Genomic DNA, 18,483 nt, shown 5'->3' on the forward strand with positions numbered 1-18,483 from the left:
GTGCCTCAGCTGCGGGGGGGGGGGGGGAATCACTGTAAACGGAGCTGCTCTCCATCTGCCCAGACCCTCCCGCCAAGCCGCCCCGTTCCCCCTGTACCTGGAGCACCCCAACGAGCCACCCAGATCCCCACCCTACCAAGGCCCAACCAGCTGCACTTGGATCCTCACCCCACTGAACCCCACTCCCCCAGCATCTGGATGCCCCCACTGAGCCCTCAATACTCAGACCCCCCTTCCGAGATCTCTCTGTGATCTCCCACCTCTGTGCAGCCAGTGGCCTGTGCTCCCAATGCCATGCTAGAGCCTCCATGTTTGTTTGACAAATAAAATTTGCAGAATTTTAAAATATTGTGCGCAGAATTTTTTAATTGGCACATAATTCCCTCAGGAGTAGAGAGTTTTGGGAATGCTTTGAAGTATGTGCCTTGCATTGCTCTCTAGCAACCCCTTCTAGATGACTTAAGGAATGGTGTTGGTTACACTAGCAGGGAGTGGGTTGCTACAATGTAGGGCTGTTGGAAGGAGAAAATATTGAAGATTTATTATGGGAGGGGGGGGAATGGTGATGGGAAATCAAAGTAGGAATAGCTTCAGTATCCCATTACTTAGTTCCTCACTCAGTATCTCAGTTCAGACTTTGTCACCAAAATGACAGATGTTGTTGACAGAAGTTGTGAAGAATTAGCAGCTCACTAAGTGTGATCCTTTACCTGTGTCATCCTACCTTCTTCCTGGATCTGCCTCTTGCATCTCTGGATATCTGGAATAATGGCTACACAAACATAGGAACGTGCTAGTATATTAGTAGTTAGGATTTAGCTCTTGAGGAGTAGCAGATTAGTGAGTGCAGGATCAAGGCCCGAGACAAAGCTAATGAAGCGCCTCCCTCCCCGCGCCCCTCCCCCAATGTCAGTAGGTATATAATCAGGCTCTAAAACAAGGGTTAAAATAGGAAAATGCAGGTGGCACTGCCCTGGCTGTTTCTAGGAATGGAGATGGCTTCTGCTTTGAAATAAACCAGTCTTGCCACATTTCTAGCTGCACTTTCCTACAGTTGGAGACTGCCTCTTGGTATGTAATAGGAAGCCTACTCCCCTCCAATGAAATAAGAAACAAAAGTAGTGCCTTCTCTTGGGGACTAGTAAGAGGTGCAGAGCATTGTGTACATTAAGGCAATGGAACAGACTTTATGATCTGAAAAAGCGAATATAAGGAAAGCAGTGGATACCCTGAGAACATGAAGCACAGAGCAAAATATCTTTTTAAATGCAAGGGACTTGTCAACCTGATCAGGCCCCGCTATGTGCATTGATATCTATCCAGCATTCTGGGAGTTTTTTCTAATGTCGTGCTGCCCTCTGCATACACCACTTCATTGTGTGGCGGTCTCTGAGAAACTGGAAGATTCTTGTCCTATCAGGTTTTCATTCACATTCTTGTTTTGTGTGAAGGTGTGAAAATAACATTGCTTTTTTGTTTGTTTTTTTATTCTATCTCTGCATCATTGATATCTGGACCGCTCTAAAAGGAGGGCTTATGTATAGTTAGTGTATTTTTAAGTAGCTGTGCAAAAATTAGTGCTGGGTGGTGGGGTTTTTTTGTCTAAGTATCTCTCACTTTGTGTTTTGAAAATCCCAGGCTAAAGAGCACCTGAATGACTTAGGAGCATAAGTCCCATTGAAAGTGCTTCTAAGACACTTAGATACTACCCAAATTTTTATCTCTGCCTCCTTTATATATGGACAATAAAGCTGAATATTGTACATGAGCTGAATATTGGTGAGTAAAGGAAAAGCAATCACAAGCTGTGAAACAATAGCTCATGTAAGACTTAATCTATTTCAGTTAACTGCCTGGTCAGATCATTCATTGACGTAGCTTTAACTTGTGGTGTTGGCAAGAGGCCAAATGATTCTTGTTACCTTGTAGGAAATTTTATATCAAATCCATATCTGCATTAGTGTGTTTCACACTGCTCTAGCCCTGCAGTAGGAACGCTTAAAGTTCGTTCTACTTCCTATGAGTAGAATCGGCTCTTCTCAACAGGGGGTGACTTGAAAAAATGGTTCTGTGAATGATGCCTCCTTGTCTACCTGCGTTTTCCATGGCATCTCTTAAGTTATTGCAAATGAATCCTTGAAACATTTTAATAAGACCTTTTGGAATTCTGAGCTTTTGGGGGAATGGGCTTTTTGGGTGAGGATCACTGTTTGGGTGCTACTGCAACACAACACAAAAGTGAGAAACAAAGTCCCAAGTCAGTGCTAGATCCCCATTTTGCAAATGACAGTCCATGCCCCAAAGAGCTTACAGGATAATTTTGAATCTGGTAGGTGAGGCAAATAAGAGGGAAGGATAAGGAAAATAAGAGCATGCAGTTACATAGCTTAGCTCTCAGTTCCAGATGGCTCCAGATTATCAAAGCTTTAAAATAAATTCGCTACCCCTGACTAATGTGTTCCATGGCCATCATTGGTTCCCTGATTTCTTCTAAACATCATAGAAGTGGGATTTGGGGGAGGAGAGAGTGGTGGCCTTGTAGATTAACTCACATGAGGAGTTCCATGCAGCCCCTTATGCCGGGAAAGAATCATGTGGATGTTTGTGGAACAAGCAGAGAAATGGCCATTCAAGGCTAGTATAATTGGTAGAGCAATGGGGAGGGTGCAGCATGGTAACAGGAGCAGATGCGTACGGAGGGGCGAAGTTGTAAAGAGCCTTGAAGATGAGGACAGGTTTTAATTTGGCGCAGTGCGGAGCCAGTAGAGGATTGGAAGTCAGGATGACATACTTTCATAAAAGTGTAGGGTTGGAAGGGACCTCGAGGTTGTCTAGTCCATCTGCCTCAGCAAGATGGGGACCAAGTAAACCTAGACCATCCTGGACACACGTTTGTCTAACCTTTTTGTTAAAAATCTCCAACAAGAGAGATTCCACAACCTTCCTTGGTAACCTGTTCCTGTACTTAAATGTCCTTATAGTTAGAAAATTTTTCCTACTATCTAATGAGTATCTATCGTGGCCAACGACAGGCCTGGAAGAGTATTTACAGCTGTTAAAATCAGAATAATTGAATCTTACATTCCTGTCAGTCGTGATACTGGCAAAAGAGGAGTTAGCATGTACTCTTTTGGGCTTCTTCCAGATACTATAGTAAATGTAATGTCATCAGTGTGTCTGTGTGAAGTTGCTTCTCCTCAACAAGGGATAGGTGTCTTAGTGCATAGGTGAACCTTGCAGTGATACCTTGGGGTAGTTTTGGCTCCATAACTTTAGGAGAAAGAGGAGGGTAGGATTCTTTTTTCCTAAACTAAAAATCAAGATTGTTCTTCGGGTGTAAATCTTCCTTTGCATTATTTCAGGGGTTGGCAGCCTTTCAGAAGTGGTGTGCCGAGTCTTCATTTATTCACTCTAATTTAAGGTTTCACATGCCAGTCATACATTTTAACGTTTTTAGAAGGTTTTCTATAAGTCTATAATATATAACTAAACTATTGTCATATGTAAAGTAAATAAGGTTTTAAAAATGTTTAAGAAGCTTCATTTAAATTTAAATTAAAATGCAGAGTCCCCTGGACTGGTGGCCAGGATCCGGGCAGTGTGAGTGCCACTGAAAATCAGCTCGCGTGCCGCAGGTTGCCTACCCCTACTTTGTTTCTAACCAAGACTATGCAATGTATTGTGTAAATGCCTGAGAACCTGAAAGTGAAATTGAGCATGTTCTTATTGTCTAAGCAGAGTTAAATGGAAATGACAAAAAGGTAACTAGACTCTCAAAATTCCTCCAGTTCTGAAAATCTGTGGCAAAGATTACTTAGTTAAGAAAACATCAAAAAGCCATTTTTACCCTATTAGCGTCCCTTTCATTTAAACCGCAATGTGTCCGAAGTCTGCAGTTCCTTCCAATGTGATACCCATTCATTAGTGCTACTCTTAGTCCCAAGGTTAGGTAAGTAGACCTCAGTTTTTATGTATAAACACTATACCATTCCTTTAAGAGAGTTATCCTAATTTACTTTAGTTAGTGCCCATTGTGTGTGTGAAGTGACATGATGGTTTTGGGGTACTGAGCGCGGCACAAAACCTATTGGACCTGTAGGTCCTCGTTCTTGAAGGACGAAGGACCTCGTTCTTGAAGCATCCTACAGATGGAGAGAGTTGTTAGTCAAATGTTTGTATTTTGTAGCAAGGTGAATATTAAAGAATGTTAACACAAGCATTATGATTAAGGCTATGTTTTAGTCATGGGTATTTTTAGTAAAAATCATGGACAGTAAACAAAAATTCACGGCCTGTGACTAAAACTTGGGGACCTGGGATTCCTGCTGGGGTGGCGCGTGGCCCAGGACCTCTGCTGGCTCTCTACCTGGCTCTGTGCCTCCCTTCTCTCCTCCTCTTCCTCCTCTCCCCACTCCCCCCGCACACAGCAGCAGTTGTGGGGTGGGGTGGGGCGGGGAACTTCGGCCAGTGGGAGCTGCAAAGCCAGTGCTCTGGGTGGAGGCATCGCACAGAGCTGTCTGGCCATGCCTCTGCCTAGCAGCTGAGCAAGGGGGATGTCGCCACTTCCAGGGAGCCCCCAGGTAAACACCACCCAGCGCCCTCTCATCCTATCCTGTGCCCCTTCCCCCTCTCACACCCAAATTCTACTGCGGGGGCACAGTGGCCCAAGACTGCCCCAGCAGTGGCCAGTGCCCCTGGTGTAGGGGCTGCCTGCCGCTATGGAGGTCACAGAAAATCACGGAATCCGTGACCTCTCTGATGTGTTTGCATCAGGCGTGACTTTATGTTGATTTGCTATGAGGTAGGCTGGATTTCTGATGGTGCACATTCTATCAATGCTGACAGTTCTGAAGGGTATTCTTCAGCTTCCTGGGATGCCTGATGTCTGTTTTCCCAAACAACTCCAGTCTATAAGTGGTATGTGATACAGTTTGTGAACTTCTTCCATTGAAAAGTGCAATGAATTGTGCTGAGGAAATCCAGCATTCACTCTGCCTTCCCTTTGTCAGATACCTTTGAGATCTCCTTGGGCAAGATGCTTCTCTATCTTTTCCTATACTTCCTCTAGGATCTTGTTGACCAGGATTATATAATAAATTAATACAAAACTGAGCACATCAGAGAGCTCTGGAATATAGAGCGTATTGTCTGTTCATGGTGTCACCATTGAACTAAAGTTCTTGTGTATGAGCATTAACTATTGAATCTTTGCTGTTACAGGTACAAGTCCAGGTCCAGCAGTCCCCGCAACAGGTCTCTGCCCAGCAGCTCTCTCCCCAGCTCACTGTCCACCAAGCCTCAGAGCAGCCAATACAGGTCCAAGTTCAGATCCAAGGCCAGGCACAGCAGCAGGCATCCCAGACAATACAGAGTCAGTCTCTTCAGAGCCCTAGCCCATCTCAGCTGCAAGCAGCTCAAATCCAGGTGCAGCATGTACAGACTGCCCAGCAGATCCAGGCCACTGAGATCCAGGAGGAGCACATACAGCACCAGCAGATCCAGGCCCAGCTTGTCTCTGGACAGGCCATTGCTGGTAGCCAGCAGATCCAGATCCAGACAGTTGGGGCACTGTCCCCTCCACCTTCTCAGCAAGGCTCACCACGGGAAGGCGAACGGCGGATCAGCACTGCTAGTGTCCTTCAGCCAGTGAAGAAGCGTAAAGTAGATATGCCTATTACTGTGTCATATGCTATTTCAGGGCAGCCAGTTGCCACAGTGTTGGCCATTCCTCAAGGCCAGCAGCAGAGTTATGTATCTTTAAGGCCGGACTTATTAACAGTGGACAGTGCTCACCTATACAGTGCCACTGGGACCATTACTAGCCCCACTGGAGAGACTTGGACCATCCCTGTTTACTCAGCTCAGCCACGTGGTGACCTTCAGCAGCAAAATATAACCCACATCGCCATCCCCCAGGAGGCCTACAATGCTGTCCACGTCAGTGGCTCGCCAACAACACTGGCTGCTGTGAAGCTGGAGGATGACAAGGATAAGATGGTGGGAGGTGCATCTGTAGTGAAAAACTCACAGGAGGAAGTGGTGCAAACTATCGCTAACTCACTCTTTCCAGCACAGTTCATGAATGGCAACATCCACATTCCAGTGGCAGTGCAGGCCGTGGCAGGGACATACCAGAATACAGCTCAGACGGTGCACATATGGGACCCGCAGCAGCAACAGCAGCCCACACCCCAAGAGCAGGGGCAGCAGCAGCAGCTCCAAGTGACTTGTTCTGTGAGTAAAACTGCTTCCGTTATGCCTGCCCTTGATTTTAATGACATGTTGATGGTGTGGGAAGAGAGATGCTGTCTGTCAGGTATCCTGTGCTTCATAGGATCCTTCTAAATATTACATGTGTGACACTGAGCATTTGACCAGTCCCCAGCTGTGCATTTGTGTCACGTCAGTCACTTTGGACAGGGGCATGATTATGGCAAGAATCAGAAGGTGAAACTGCTGTTCTGGCCTCTAGTGTAAATGAGGCAGTATACTTGTAGCAGGTATTCTTAATAGTTCAGTATTCTCCTGTGCTGAGTTAATGTTCTGAGCTGTTCTAGTTACTCTATTGGAATAGTTAGAGCCCCACCGCAGTGGAACTAATGTGATACACCAGACGCTAGCCACTTCACCAGTCACTTTGAATCACTCCGCTCAGAGTAGCGCAAGACACTTGACAGAGAGCTGAGGGTTTGATGGCTGGTCAGCTGATGAAACACATCTCACTGATGATCAGATGTACCAGTCTGTCTCTGCGCCATGCCCTGTTTCTAGTCAATGCCTGGTGTGCAGGAATACAGACGCCATATGAATGAGAACTGGAAACTAATTTAATTTAAACAGTGTCTTTTTTTAGAGTGCTTGGTGTACACAGTGGCCAAAAATATTGCTGTCTTTACAGGGAAATAGGGGAGCCTCAGAGCCGAACCTCTTGAAAAACATTTTTATGTTTTAGCTTTTTTAAATTTCATAAATCCTTTTGTATGTAAATGTCTGTTACTACACGCATACAGACAATGCCCGCTCTGAACATTGTGGTAGTCCACGAGAACAAGAAAGTGACTAGTATGTCACTAACTGAATTGCAAAACCCATGCCCAAAAATCCACCAGCATAAATGTTTTTAGAGAAGATTTTTAAAACTTAAGATGCTAGTAACAAAAGCAAGAAAGCAGCATTTAAAAAATAATTTAAACTTGACTGCAACCTTAATTCCATAATGCACGTGGTGGTGGGAATATCCCTTCCTTCTTGCTAGGTATCAGACTAATAGCCGTATGCCTCTGTGGTTTTCATAGGATGAAATCCAGGCTCTATTGAAGTAAATAGGAGTTTTTCCACTCACTGCAGTGAAGCTAGGATTTCACCCATAGGTTTTAAGGTCAGAAGGGATCATTTTAATTAATCTTTATCTGACATCCTGCATAACACAGGCCATAGAATTTCACCAAGTGATTCCTACATCAGTCCTATAACTTCTGGTTGAGGTAGAGTATCTTTTTAAAAGGATATCCAGTCTTGATTTAAAAGAACCCACCACATCTCTCAGTAAGTTCTAGTGGTTAATTACCCTCATTAAAACCTGCCTTATTTCTGGTCTAAATTTGTTTAGCTTCAGCTTCTAGCCATTGGATGTTCTGCCTTCATCTGCTAGATTACAGAGCCTCTGATATCCAGTCTCCCCCAGCCTCCCATGTAGTTACTTTAGACCGTGATCAAGTCACCTCTTAACCTTCTGTTGGAGAAACTAATAGGTTGAGCTGCTTTAGCCTCTCCCTGTAAGGTAGATTTTTCCAGATCTCTAGTCAGTCTTGTAGCTCTCTTCTGAACTCTGTCCTATTTGTTGACATCTTTTGGAAGTGTGAACCCAAGAACTGGAAGCAGTGTTTCAGTAATGGTCTGACTAACCCCTCCTACAGGAGTAATAACACCTCCCTACTTCTACTTTGCATTCCTCTGCATAGCGGTATAGCACACCTAATAGCAATGTTGGCTGTTTACTACTAATTGTACCTTCTTGGTCTGCTGGGGAGTAGTGTGTCCCCTCTAGTGCCAGGAATTTCTAGGCAAGTCAGAATTCAGTCTTCCATTTTAGAGGAAGGGTGATAAAGCTGCCAGGATGACTAAATCTCTGTCCTTTTGGGCCTGTCCTGAGGCCCACCTGTAGAGTTATCCGATTAGATTATTACTGGGAAGGAAAGGGTGGGTCCTTCTGAATGCCCTTTGCTGCTGTAGGAGTATCATGAGGAGTTTAACTTGCTACTGCTGTGGAATGAACTCCTCAGAACCCAGAGCTTTTCCCAGTACTTTGTACTCCCCATTCACCTGCTTCTGCAGCATTGATATGCCGCCCCCCGAACCGTCTAGCTGCTGGCTGGGCTGGTATGTTGTTCATGAGTAAGGAAAAATAGAAGCATGTCAATCAGTTCACTGCACTGGAAATTGCTTTTTACCCCAGCCTGATTGCCAGCCCTCAGACTGAGAGTGATTGTGAGGTACTCGCAGGAAGATAGCCAGTGCTCTTCTTCTGCTAGACTAAGTGGCAGTGAAAACTTTATCATTTCATGGGGAGCAAGGAGACAGCATTCAAGAAGTCGGTCTGCAAATGTGGAGGCCGTGCCTCGCCCCTGAGCTCTCTTTCCCCAAGACCGTTGTTTGTTTGTCAAGTTAAGCTTCATCCCTGTCTGCCCTGATGGTAAAAGCAGAGCCCCTTCAATTAAAGGACTTGGTCTCAGATTCTGCCCTAGCTCCACTTTCTGTAATATAGGTGCTGTTGTGTAAACAGCAGGTGATGCAGGAGAGCTGACACGGGGATGCACTCAGTCTGTCTAAAAACTCATATCTGAGATTATTACAGGGTTTGTGCCTTTAGCAGACTTGCTTTTCATTGATGGGTAATGCTGTGGATTTCTCCCTTGTAAACCTTGCATTGTATTCACCATAGTTCTGTGGAGCTTCACAAGAACGAGACTTCCAAAGGAAAGCACGTCCGCAAACATACTTTGAGTGATTTTTTTTTTTAATTTTTTTTTTTTTGGTGATACCAAATCAAGGAATTTATTATCTTAATTGTAGCAACTCTTCCAGTGCATGTGGCTCCCCTTTTAACTTGCCTTTTCCCTTCTCTGATGGGAGTGGATGTGAAAAGGGGGCCCTGTATTGGCTAAGAATCCCTCACTTGTAAATTTTCAAGGTAAATGAGATGAGAATACAGCCCTTAATCAAATGAACAATTAAAGCTTTGTCTGAATCCTATTAGCTTTCAGTTCAAGTAAATACAAAAGCTCTGTATGAGGAGGAGGAAGTGTAGAAGGGGATTAAGTGTATCCCTTCCTGTACTGCTTGTAAACAAGGGTCAACTTGCATAGGTGGTGCTGGATGAACAGGTTGGAGTGACTGACTGCACATAGGGCACCATGTTGTGAAATAATGTCTGCCGCTTGTGGTGACAAAGCTTTGACTCTGGGGCCCTATTGTCAAGGGAAGACTCCTCTTGCCGTGTTTTTGTTAAACTTCCCAATAGATGCTGTGATGTTTTCCAGAATACATGCATAGATTAGCAGCTAGTTTTTCTGTAGGTTGGAAGCAGTATCCTGAATTGTTAGTGAAATTGCCTGGCATTTTAGTATCAGTGATTTGAGTGTCACTAAATATGAAAAAACCTATTCATAAGGTAACAATATGCAATTCTGAGACACTTGGCAATTGACAGATGAAATGGAGATTTTCACATTATCTGCCTTTTTAAAGAGGGACCATATTAAAGGTGGTAGATATCCCTATGTAGATTGCATGGTGTCTCTGTTCTCTAGCTGCTCCTTCATGTAAATAGGTGAAACTGACACAAGCATCCTATTCTTTCAGGATAAGGATGGAGTAGGCTGTCAACAGGACACCACAATGTACCTGTATGTTCTAAGGTAGCTAGAGCCTGGCTTTTCTAGTGGTCTGTTGTGCACCTGGGATTATAACAGTGTTGCAACTGTTTTTGTGTGTTAATTGCTTCAGAATAAAGACAGGTTTCAGAGTAGCAGCCGTGTTAGTCTGTATCCGCAAAAAGAAGAGGACTACTGGCAACTGTAGAACATAGCTGGTAAAGTGGAGAGAAGATGCCCTTCTGATAGAATAGAACTGAAAAGTTTATTTTTTTTTTTTAAAAAAAGTGTTGCCACCTTGCTACTGTTTCCCACTAGAGGGCAGCCTTTCTCTCTCAAAGCTCCAAATACCTGGCTTCTGAGACCAATCCTCAGCATGCGCTGTTCTGCTGTTAACTCTACATCTAATACAATGGTTTTTGAAACACTGTTTATGCTAACTGTCCCCTGTCAACCAGGGAAAAAGTGATGAAGCTAAAAGGACCTGATAAATCAATAGATTCACCCATTCTGTTCATGAATAGAGGAAAAAATTACTCTGAGAGGATCTGTGTCCTGTAAAGTTCTTTACCTTTGGTGAAAATTATTTGCCTCTGTGTGCATGCGTAAGTAAAATATAAATGATCTTTATGATCTGGATGAATGGCTGGGAACACTTCTTCTGGAAAATTTTGCAATACTGGTTTAAACTACCCACATGGAATGGACTGGAGGCTTTTCAAAATACCTGCCTGAAGTGAAAATGAGCTGGTCTTGGGGATCAGAGAATATTTTGGGTTGTTCACGCATGATCACTGATATGACACTAAAGTCCTCCTTTTAGGTTTATATACCATGCCTGTCACTGAGATATGAGTGAGTTGCTAGTCATCATGGCAACATTCACTACTGGGAGTGAGGAGATGGTGCTCCAAGACAAGAAAAATGAGGCAAAGAAGAAATGTCCTGTTTTGGTTTCCTTGTTGCATCTCGAAGGAAACCTGACTAGAAGTGGTTTTCTTTCACAGGCTCAAACTGTTCAGGTAGCTGAAGTGGAGCCACAGCCACAGCCTCAGCCTTCACCTGAACTCTTGCTTCCGAACTCCCTGAAGCCAGAAGAAGGGCTCGACGTGTGGAAAAGCTGGGCACAGACCAAGAATGCAGAGCTGGAAAAGGAGTCTCAGAACAGGCTAGCCCCTATTGGCAGTAAGTGTCAGGGGAGGGGGTTATCTGGCATGGTATGTTTTACTCCAGGTTTTCACCACTAGAAGTTGGTTTCAAGTAGGGATCAGGTAGCAAATGAAACAAGACTACACTTGGTTCAGACTAGAGCTACCTATCTAGTTTTCCTAAGGTCCAAATCTCTCTCAACCCTTCCTTCTACCCTGATTTCAAGGATCATTTTCCTGTTCAGCAGAACCACTGCAATGTTCCATCTCTTTTGTTAGGAAAACTCTTCTGGTTTGAGTGGTGATTGTAGTTTGGGATCTCAAGTTCAATTTGTCACAGTGTAATGGTTAGGCTTGGCAGAATTGAACTTCTGTATCTATAAAACTTTAAAGGATAATATTGATTATTGTAAAGTGTTTTTCCCTAATTTTTATTTATTTTATTTATTTTAATATTTTTTTTAACTTTCACAGTTGTAAGAAATCCTGGGGGGCACAGCACAGTAATTATTTAATAACAGTAGTCATTGAGATTCAAAAAAATAACTTTTCAACCATTAAACACAAATTGTCAACATCATGTTAAAGCATACACAAATAATATCCTTAAATCAAACTCAAAGTATGAAATGCTGCTTACCTGTAAATTTCAATGATTATCAATGGAAATATTTTTCATTAGTTTGTCTGTGTACAGTGAAACCGACATTTACCAAATAAAAATCTAATCCTTCCAAGCCTAAGAATGGTTTCTTTGCCAGCTGCATCATGAAACGTTCCAAGAAGTATTTGTGTTCCATATTGAGCTACTAGCTCAGGAACGTAGTTTGGTGGCCGCAGATGGATGAGTTACAGGAACAAAATAGCCCCATACACCAGCTACTTAATGAATCAGCAAATGCTGTTATATTTTTTTTTCTGGCTTTCCCATTGCTGTAGGAAAAATGTTTCATTGTGGATAATATAGGAGATGATCTTCATGTAGAATGAGTGGTGCTGGTGTCAGTTTTCTCTAAATGTCTTTCTCTGCTTCCGAGTTGATTTATGGATGCTTAAGGTCTCCATTGCTCCCACTGTTGATCTTATGGTGGGGCATATGATGTGCTATGGGAGCTGTTCAGAAGTGGGGAGAGCATATTGGGAGGGAGGGGTGGACAGTAGTGAAATGGAAGATTATGCTTGAAAAATGGAGTCTGCTTTTTTTAAGCAAATTCATCATGACATTTTTGCTTTGCAGGACGCCAGCTGCTGAGATTCCAGGAAGATCTCATCTCCTCTGCTGTGGCTGAGTTGAATTATGGGCTATGCTTGATGACACGAGAAGCTCGCAATGGTGAAGGCGAACCATACGATCCAGATGTACTCTACTATATCTTCCTGTGTATTCAGAAGGTAGGATCTCTTATTTCTTTCTTCTTATTTTATGTAGGGTGCACGCAACAAAACTGCATATGCTGTGATCAGACAGTGTTTGTAGGTAGCTTTCTCTTTGTAAGACCTAGAATGATGGTGGCAGTTGCTATTAATTTCAAGCTCTCCAGCTTTGTTTTATATATGGAATAGTGAATGAATTTGGGAAACCTCTTCTGTGTTTGATGGAACATGCAACTTTAAGAGTGGACAGTTGGAGGGAGGATTTTTTAAAGGGATACCAGCATGCAATTAAAAACAAAATAGTTGCTATTAATGGAATGAAATAATGTGGTGAGAATTTAATGGGAAAGTTTTTCCAAGCAGAGTGTAATGCTCTAGACCTAGTCTGTCCTGCTTAAAATCAGTGTTTCAGCTTTGACTTGCCTGAACTGTGAATGGAGGCTTATTGCTTGGTATAGAGAAGAAAGAATCTGGGTTTGCAACAGTATTTTTCTTTTATTCAATAAAGTGAAAGGATATTTGTACCCTAAAGAAACAATCCCAGTGCATGCAGGGCAATAATTTAAATGTAAAATTTCAAATAAACTCATCCTTTTGTAAATAGCTGAGGGCCAGCCACCTTTGCTTTTAAGACTCTTCCTCTTTTTTGTTATCCACTCATGCAGCCGTAATTGATTGATTTTTGATTTTTTTCTGGTGCACTGTCATCAGTACAGGGGTATTTGTACTCTCCAAGGTGCACTCTGTGGAACCTCCCCAGCAAACGACGACTACAATAACACAGGAAATACATAAGCCTGACTAGTGCCTGGGCCTTGAGCCTGGGAGGGGGCTCATTCCATCCCAAAGAGAGAGGTCCTCTGCCGGAGTTTGCTTGATGCCATTATATCAGACTGTGTTGTGAATGTCTTTTTCAGTATCTCTTTGAAAACGGACGAGTAGATGACATTTTCTCAGATCTCTATTATATACGGTTTACCGAGTGGTTACATGAAGTTCTCAAGGATGTACAGCCCCGGGTCACCCCTCTTGGTAAGCACCTTTTCTCTGCTTTAGGAAGGGGCCTCTCACATGCTGGGGTAGGGGTGGGATTTGAGAGAGCTTTAAGCTTGCTGGTGTCGTCGTGTTTCTGAAAGCTGTGATTAGAACAGAGATGGGCAAACTACGGCCTGGGGGCCACATCCGGCCTTCCAGATGTTTTTAATCTGGCCCTTGAGCTCCCACTGGGAAGTGGAGTCTGGGGCTTGCCCCACTCCACATGGCTCCCGGAAGCAGCAGCATGTCTCCACTCTGGCTCCTACACGTAGGGGCAGCCAAGGGGCTTTGCATGCTGCCCCCACCCCAAGCGCCACCCCCAGAGCTCCCATTGGCCAGAAACCACAGCCAATGGGAGCTGCAGGGGCGGAGCCTGCATGCAGGGCAGCATGCAGAGCCACCTGGCTGTGCCTCTGCATAGAAGCTGGAGTAGGGACATGCTGCTGTTTCTGGGAGCAGCTTGAGGTAAGCGCCGCCCAGAGCCTGCCCCTGACCCCCTCCCATGCCCCAAACCCCTTGGTCCCAGCCTGGAGCGCCCTCCAAACCCCTTGGTCCCAGCCTGGAGCGCCCTCCAAACCCCTTGGTCCCAGCCTGGAGCGCCCTCCAAACCCCCAACTCCTCAGCCTTCCCCCCCCCGAACCCTAATCCCCAATTTTGGGAGCATTCATGGCCCACCATACAATTTCTATACACAGATATGGCCCTCAGTCCAAAAAGTTTGCCCACTCCTGAACTAGAAACTGATCTGAAGAAACACTTGAGCAGAGGAACATTCCTTAAGTTTCACTGAGCGGGGAGGGAAGTTCTCCAAAGCCTGCAATAAGTACAAATATTTTAGAGGGTTTTGTGCACCAGACTCCCATCCTGACTTCTTTTTTAAGGGTTTAGTTAGGCTTGACTCTGTGTACCATTTAACTTACTCTTTAAGGGGTTCTGAGAACTGGTTAATCTTTCGGATGTTGGGAGTGTGGGGTTGATGCCCCTTCTAAGGAATGCATGAGTTGTTGAGCAGAGATGGATTCATAAATGGCAGATGAAATTCGACGTTGATAAATACAAAATATTCACATTGGAAAACAGAATCCCAACTATACATATAAAATGATGGGGTCTAAATTGTTACCACTCGAGAGAGAGCTTGGAGTCATTGTGAATAGTTCTCTGAAAACATCCACTCAGTGTGCAGCGGCAGTCAAAAGCGAACAGAATGTTAGGAATCATTTAAGAAAGGGAGAGACAAGACAGAAAATACCATATTGCTGATATATAAATTCTTGATACGCCTGTGTCTTGAATACTGCATGCAGACGTGGTTGCCCCATCTCAAAAAATATATTGGAATTGGAAAATGTTCAGAAAAGGGTGACAGAAGTTATTAGAGGTAAGGAACAGCTTCCATATGAGGAGAGATTAATAAGATTCAGACTTTTCAGCTTGGAAAAGGAACAATTAAGGGGGGGATATGGTAGAGGTCTGTAAAATCATGACTGGTGTGGAGAAGGTAAATAAGGAAGTGTTATTTACTCCTTCTCATAACACAAGAACTAGGGGTCACCAAAGGAAATTAATAGGCGGCAGGTTTAAAACAAACACAAGAAAGTATTTCTTCATACAATGCACAGTCAACCTGTGGAACTCCTTGCCAGAGGATGTTGTGAAGGCCAAGACTATAACAGGGTTCAAAAAAGAACTAGGTAAGTTCATGGAAGATAAGTCCATCAATGGCTATTAGCCAGGATGGGCAGGGATGGTGTCCCTAAGCCTCTGTTTGTCAGAAGCTGGGAATGGGCAACGGGATGGATCACTTGATGATTACCTGTTCTGTTCATTCCCTCTGGGGCGCCTGGCATTGGCCATTGTCGGAAGACAGGATACTGAACTAGATGGACCTTTGGTTTGACCTAGTCTGGCCATTATTATGTTCTTATACTACCTCCTAGTGGCTTACCTCTGGTATTCATGAGGCAGGCGATCTGATCTGAATTGGCAATGCATTTTGCTTTGAGTGCCACTGATGAGAAACTAGAGCAGCTTCAAGTGATAAAACCAGAGATTTGCCCTAAGGCTTGGCTTGTTCTGAAGCTTAGTGGATTTTGGAATCTATTTGTGGGTGCTTTTAGGCAGAGCCTTGGAGATGTTGCAGCCAAAAACTTCTGAATATTATACCCTTCATTCAGAGTAGGGTTGGGGGGGGTGTGGGCTTCACTGTGTACATGGGAGTGTCAACTTGTTCATGCAAGGTCTGTTCCTTTATGCCGTTGCTGCAGTAGGGAAGATTACACCTATTCACATGAGAACTAAAGGATCACATTTTCAGGGAACAAATCTGTTTTTTCAGATTTTTATTCCTCTTGCTCTTAGTTTGGTCTGATCATCTGTCAATCCGTTTTACATTTGTGTTCAGATACGTCTGCTTAAGTAGTGTGGTGGATTTCAGATCCTCTTTTTCCCTCTGCCTGTTTGATTTATTCTTTATTCTCTGTGCCATTGCATGAGCTCTGGGGTTCATACTGTTTGTGGTGGTGCTGTGTATCTAAGTGTTTGGAGTGAAGAATTACTCTTCTGTACAAGGGAAAATCAAAAGAGTGGACACCTCCAAATAGTGTGTTTTGACTCTGTACGTTGACTGAGGATGCACATAAGGCCAACAGCTCAATTTGTTCCATTCCATCAGCTTGCTCACTCTTGCTGATTAAAGGTTGATATAAAAATGAGCAACTCTGAAATGGGAGAATTAATCTGTTTTCCCTTCCCCAAGGAATCTCTTTTTATAGTATGTATCCCTGAAAGTGCCTCTTGTGTTCATATTGTAACTTGGTCGGTGATGCTGACTTCTGATTGTTGCAGGTTATGTCCTCCCCAGCCATGTAACAGAAGAGATGCTGTGGGAGTGCAAGCAACTGGGAGCTCACTCCCCTTCCACCTTGCTCACTACGCTGATGTTTTTTAACACAAAGTAAGTATTTGGGGCAGTTGATTTAAAAGCCAAGGAACTTCCAGCATCCTTGAGAGGACTGACAGGAAACTGTATTGGACTAAGATGTGGCCATTGCTTTTTAATGGTTAGGGACATGGGAGCAAAAAGAAAAGGAGTACTTGTGGCACCTTAGAGACTAACCAATTTGAGCATAAGCTTTCGTGAGCTACAGCTCACTTCATCCGATGAAGTGAGCTGTAGCTCACGAAAGCTTATGCTCAAATAAATTGGTTAGTCTCTAAGGTGCCACAAGTACTCCTTTTCTTTTTGTGAATACAGACTAACACAGCTGTTACTCTGAAACCGGACATGGGAGCAAATCCCAGAGCAGTCCCTTTATACAAGAAATTACATGCAGTGAAACAAGGAAGTGAACTAACAAAGAGAAACCTGGACTTGCATCTGCCTTTTCTTGTGTTCTACTGCTCAGAATACCACCTGACTTTCAAATGCTGGTTTGAACCCTGGCTGGCTCATAGACAGTAAAGATCACCACTTCACTGTCAGATGAAAGGCTAAGTAAGGCTTTGTTTGCCCCATAAATGTCCTGTGTCCTCTTCTCGCTGCTCAGGTACTTCCTGTTGAAAACGGTAGACCAGCACATGAAGTTGGCCTTCTCCAAGGTCTTGAGGCAGACCAAGAAGAACCCTTCCAATCCCAAGGATAAGAGCACGAGTATCCGGTATCTGAAGGCACTTGGTATACACCAGACAGGCCAGAAAGGTAAAGTGTACATGAGAGGAGAAGCAAGCCTTCTTGAGAATGTCTGGGATTGACTGACCTGGTCTGTTTGTACTAGTTTTATGAAGAGCCTTGCAGGTGCCTTCAGGTGGGGTGCAAGAAATCAATGTTTTTGACAATAAGATCCTCCCCCAGTAGCTCAGTGATCAGAGATAAAGCGCATCTGTGTGTTCTGTGAGCACATGATGTCTTCTGACCTAGGCTTGAGTGGCTGTGAGGCACACAAGCCTCCCAGCAGACAGGTTGGGGATTGGTTTCCAGTCCAACTCTCCCAGGCAGAGGCACTGTTGCGATGCAGGGGTCTCTGAGCAAAGAGAGTACTAAGAGTGGAGCCTTGTTCTCTTCTCTCCATGAAAGCCCTTGACTCCTGGGAACGTTCATGGAGTTTAGAGGTAGAATATGGCCTGTTGACCCAGGCTTCCACTGGCTCAGGTACTGGCATTTCATTTAACCAGACTTCCTGCCTTTCAAAGGTTATAGCTAGATGGTGGGTTAATGAGTGGGTCTTGCTGATAAAGCAGATAGCCAAAAGCAATACCTGGAGGTTTCTGGCTGCTAACAAGTGAGCTGTGCTTTGGGGCAGCGATCTGAATCCTTTTACCTTTCCTGCAGCTGGTAACTCATGAGATATTGTAGGATGACATAGGATTTGAAAACATTGAGGCTGCTTGACATTGCTTATTTTATTATCTACTATTCTACTACAAACAGTTTCCTGTACTCAGTTTGACACACTGTGGTTTTCGGGGGGGGGTTGGTTTGCAGTTACAGATGACATGTATGCAGAGCAGACTGAGAATCCAGAGAACCCCCTGCGGTGCCCCATAAAGCTCTATGACTTCTACCTCTTCAAATGGTGAGATCTTCTGTCACATAGGGTTGCTCATCTTCCATAAATGTGGACCTAGACTGCATTTTATAGCTGCAGAAAGATAGCTAACTTTGTCTTCGGGACAGTATTTCTCTCTCCTTAATATCGGTACAGTTTGTGTGTATGTTAAATACATTAACTATATAAGGGACTCCTTCAATAGGGGGTGCGTGCCCATAATAGAGGGCAAACTTTGGTCCAAAGCTGCATTAAAAAAAAAATCACTAAAATCCTGTTCTGCTCAATATTTGAAGGGGCTAAATCATGAAGTGTGAATTGTCGTAAGTGTTGATCCCAGGGTTCACTTCTGACATTAGACATCAGAGCAGTTGAGCTTGTGCAGTGGCCCCTTAGCCCCCAGGTGCACTGATGGCACATGTGGTGGAAGTGCCCTCTGCTTTGGATGAGATATTGGCGAGGCCCAGGTGGCGGCAGCCGCAAAAATGGAAGTTTGTTCTGAATATT

The 18,483-nt window shown here is 44.0% G+C and overlaps 1 protein-coding gene across 11 annotated transcripts in view; it reads left to right on the forward strand.

The window, feature by feature from the left end:
• Positions 1-18,483, forward strand: part of QRICH1 (glutamine rich 1) — a 44,166-nt gene that overhangs the window by 19,499 nt on the left and 6,184 nt on the right. For 10 of the 11 annotated variants that reach the window (XM_073350857.1, XM_073350859.1, XM_073350855.2 and 7 more), the window contains 7 exons: positions 5,221-6,234; positions 10,880-11,057; positions 12,258-12,412; positions 13,312-13,426; positions 16,277-16,385; positions 16,978-17,129; positions 17,859-18,003. In XM_073350857.1, coding sequence (XP_073206958.1) covers positions 5,221-6,234; positions 10,880-11,057; positions 12,258-12,412; positions 13,312-13,426; positions 16,277-16,385; positions 16,978-17,129; positions 17,859-18,003 — 1,868 coding nt within the window. The remainder of the gene's footprint in view (positions 1-5,220; positions 6,235-10,879; positions 11,058-12,257; positions 12,413-13,311; positions 13,427-16,276; positions 16,386-16,977; positions 17,130-17,858; positions 18,004-18,483) is intronic. The other variant, XM_073350860.2, reaches the window with a different exon arrangement.

The sequence above is a fragment of the Lepidochelys kempii genome, chromosome 7, assembly GCF_965140285.1.
Source record: "Lepidochelys kempii isolate rLepKem1 chromosome 7, rLepKem1.hap1, whole genome shotgun sequence".
In the NCBI taxonomy this organism is placed as follows: domain Eukaryota; kingdom Metazoa; phylum Chordata; order Testudines; family Cheloniidae; genus Lepidochelys; species Lepidochelys kempii.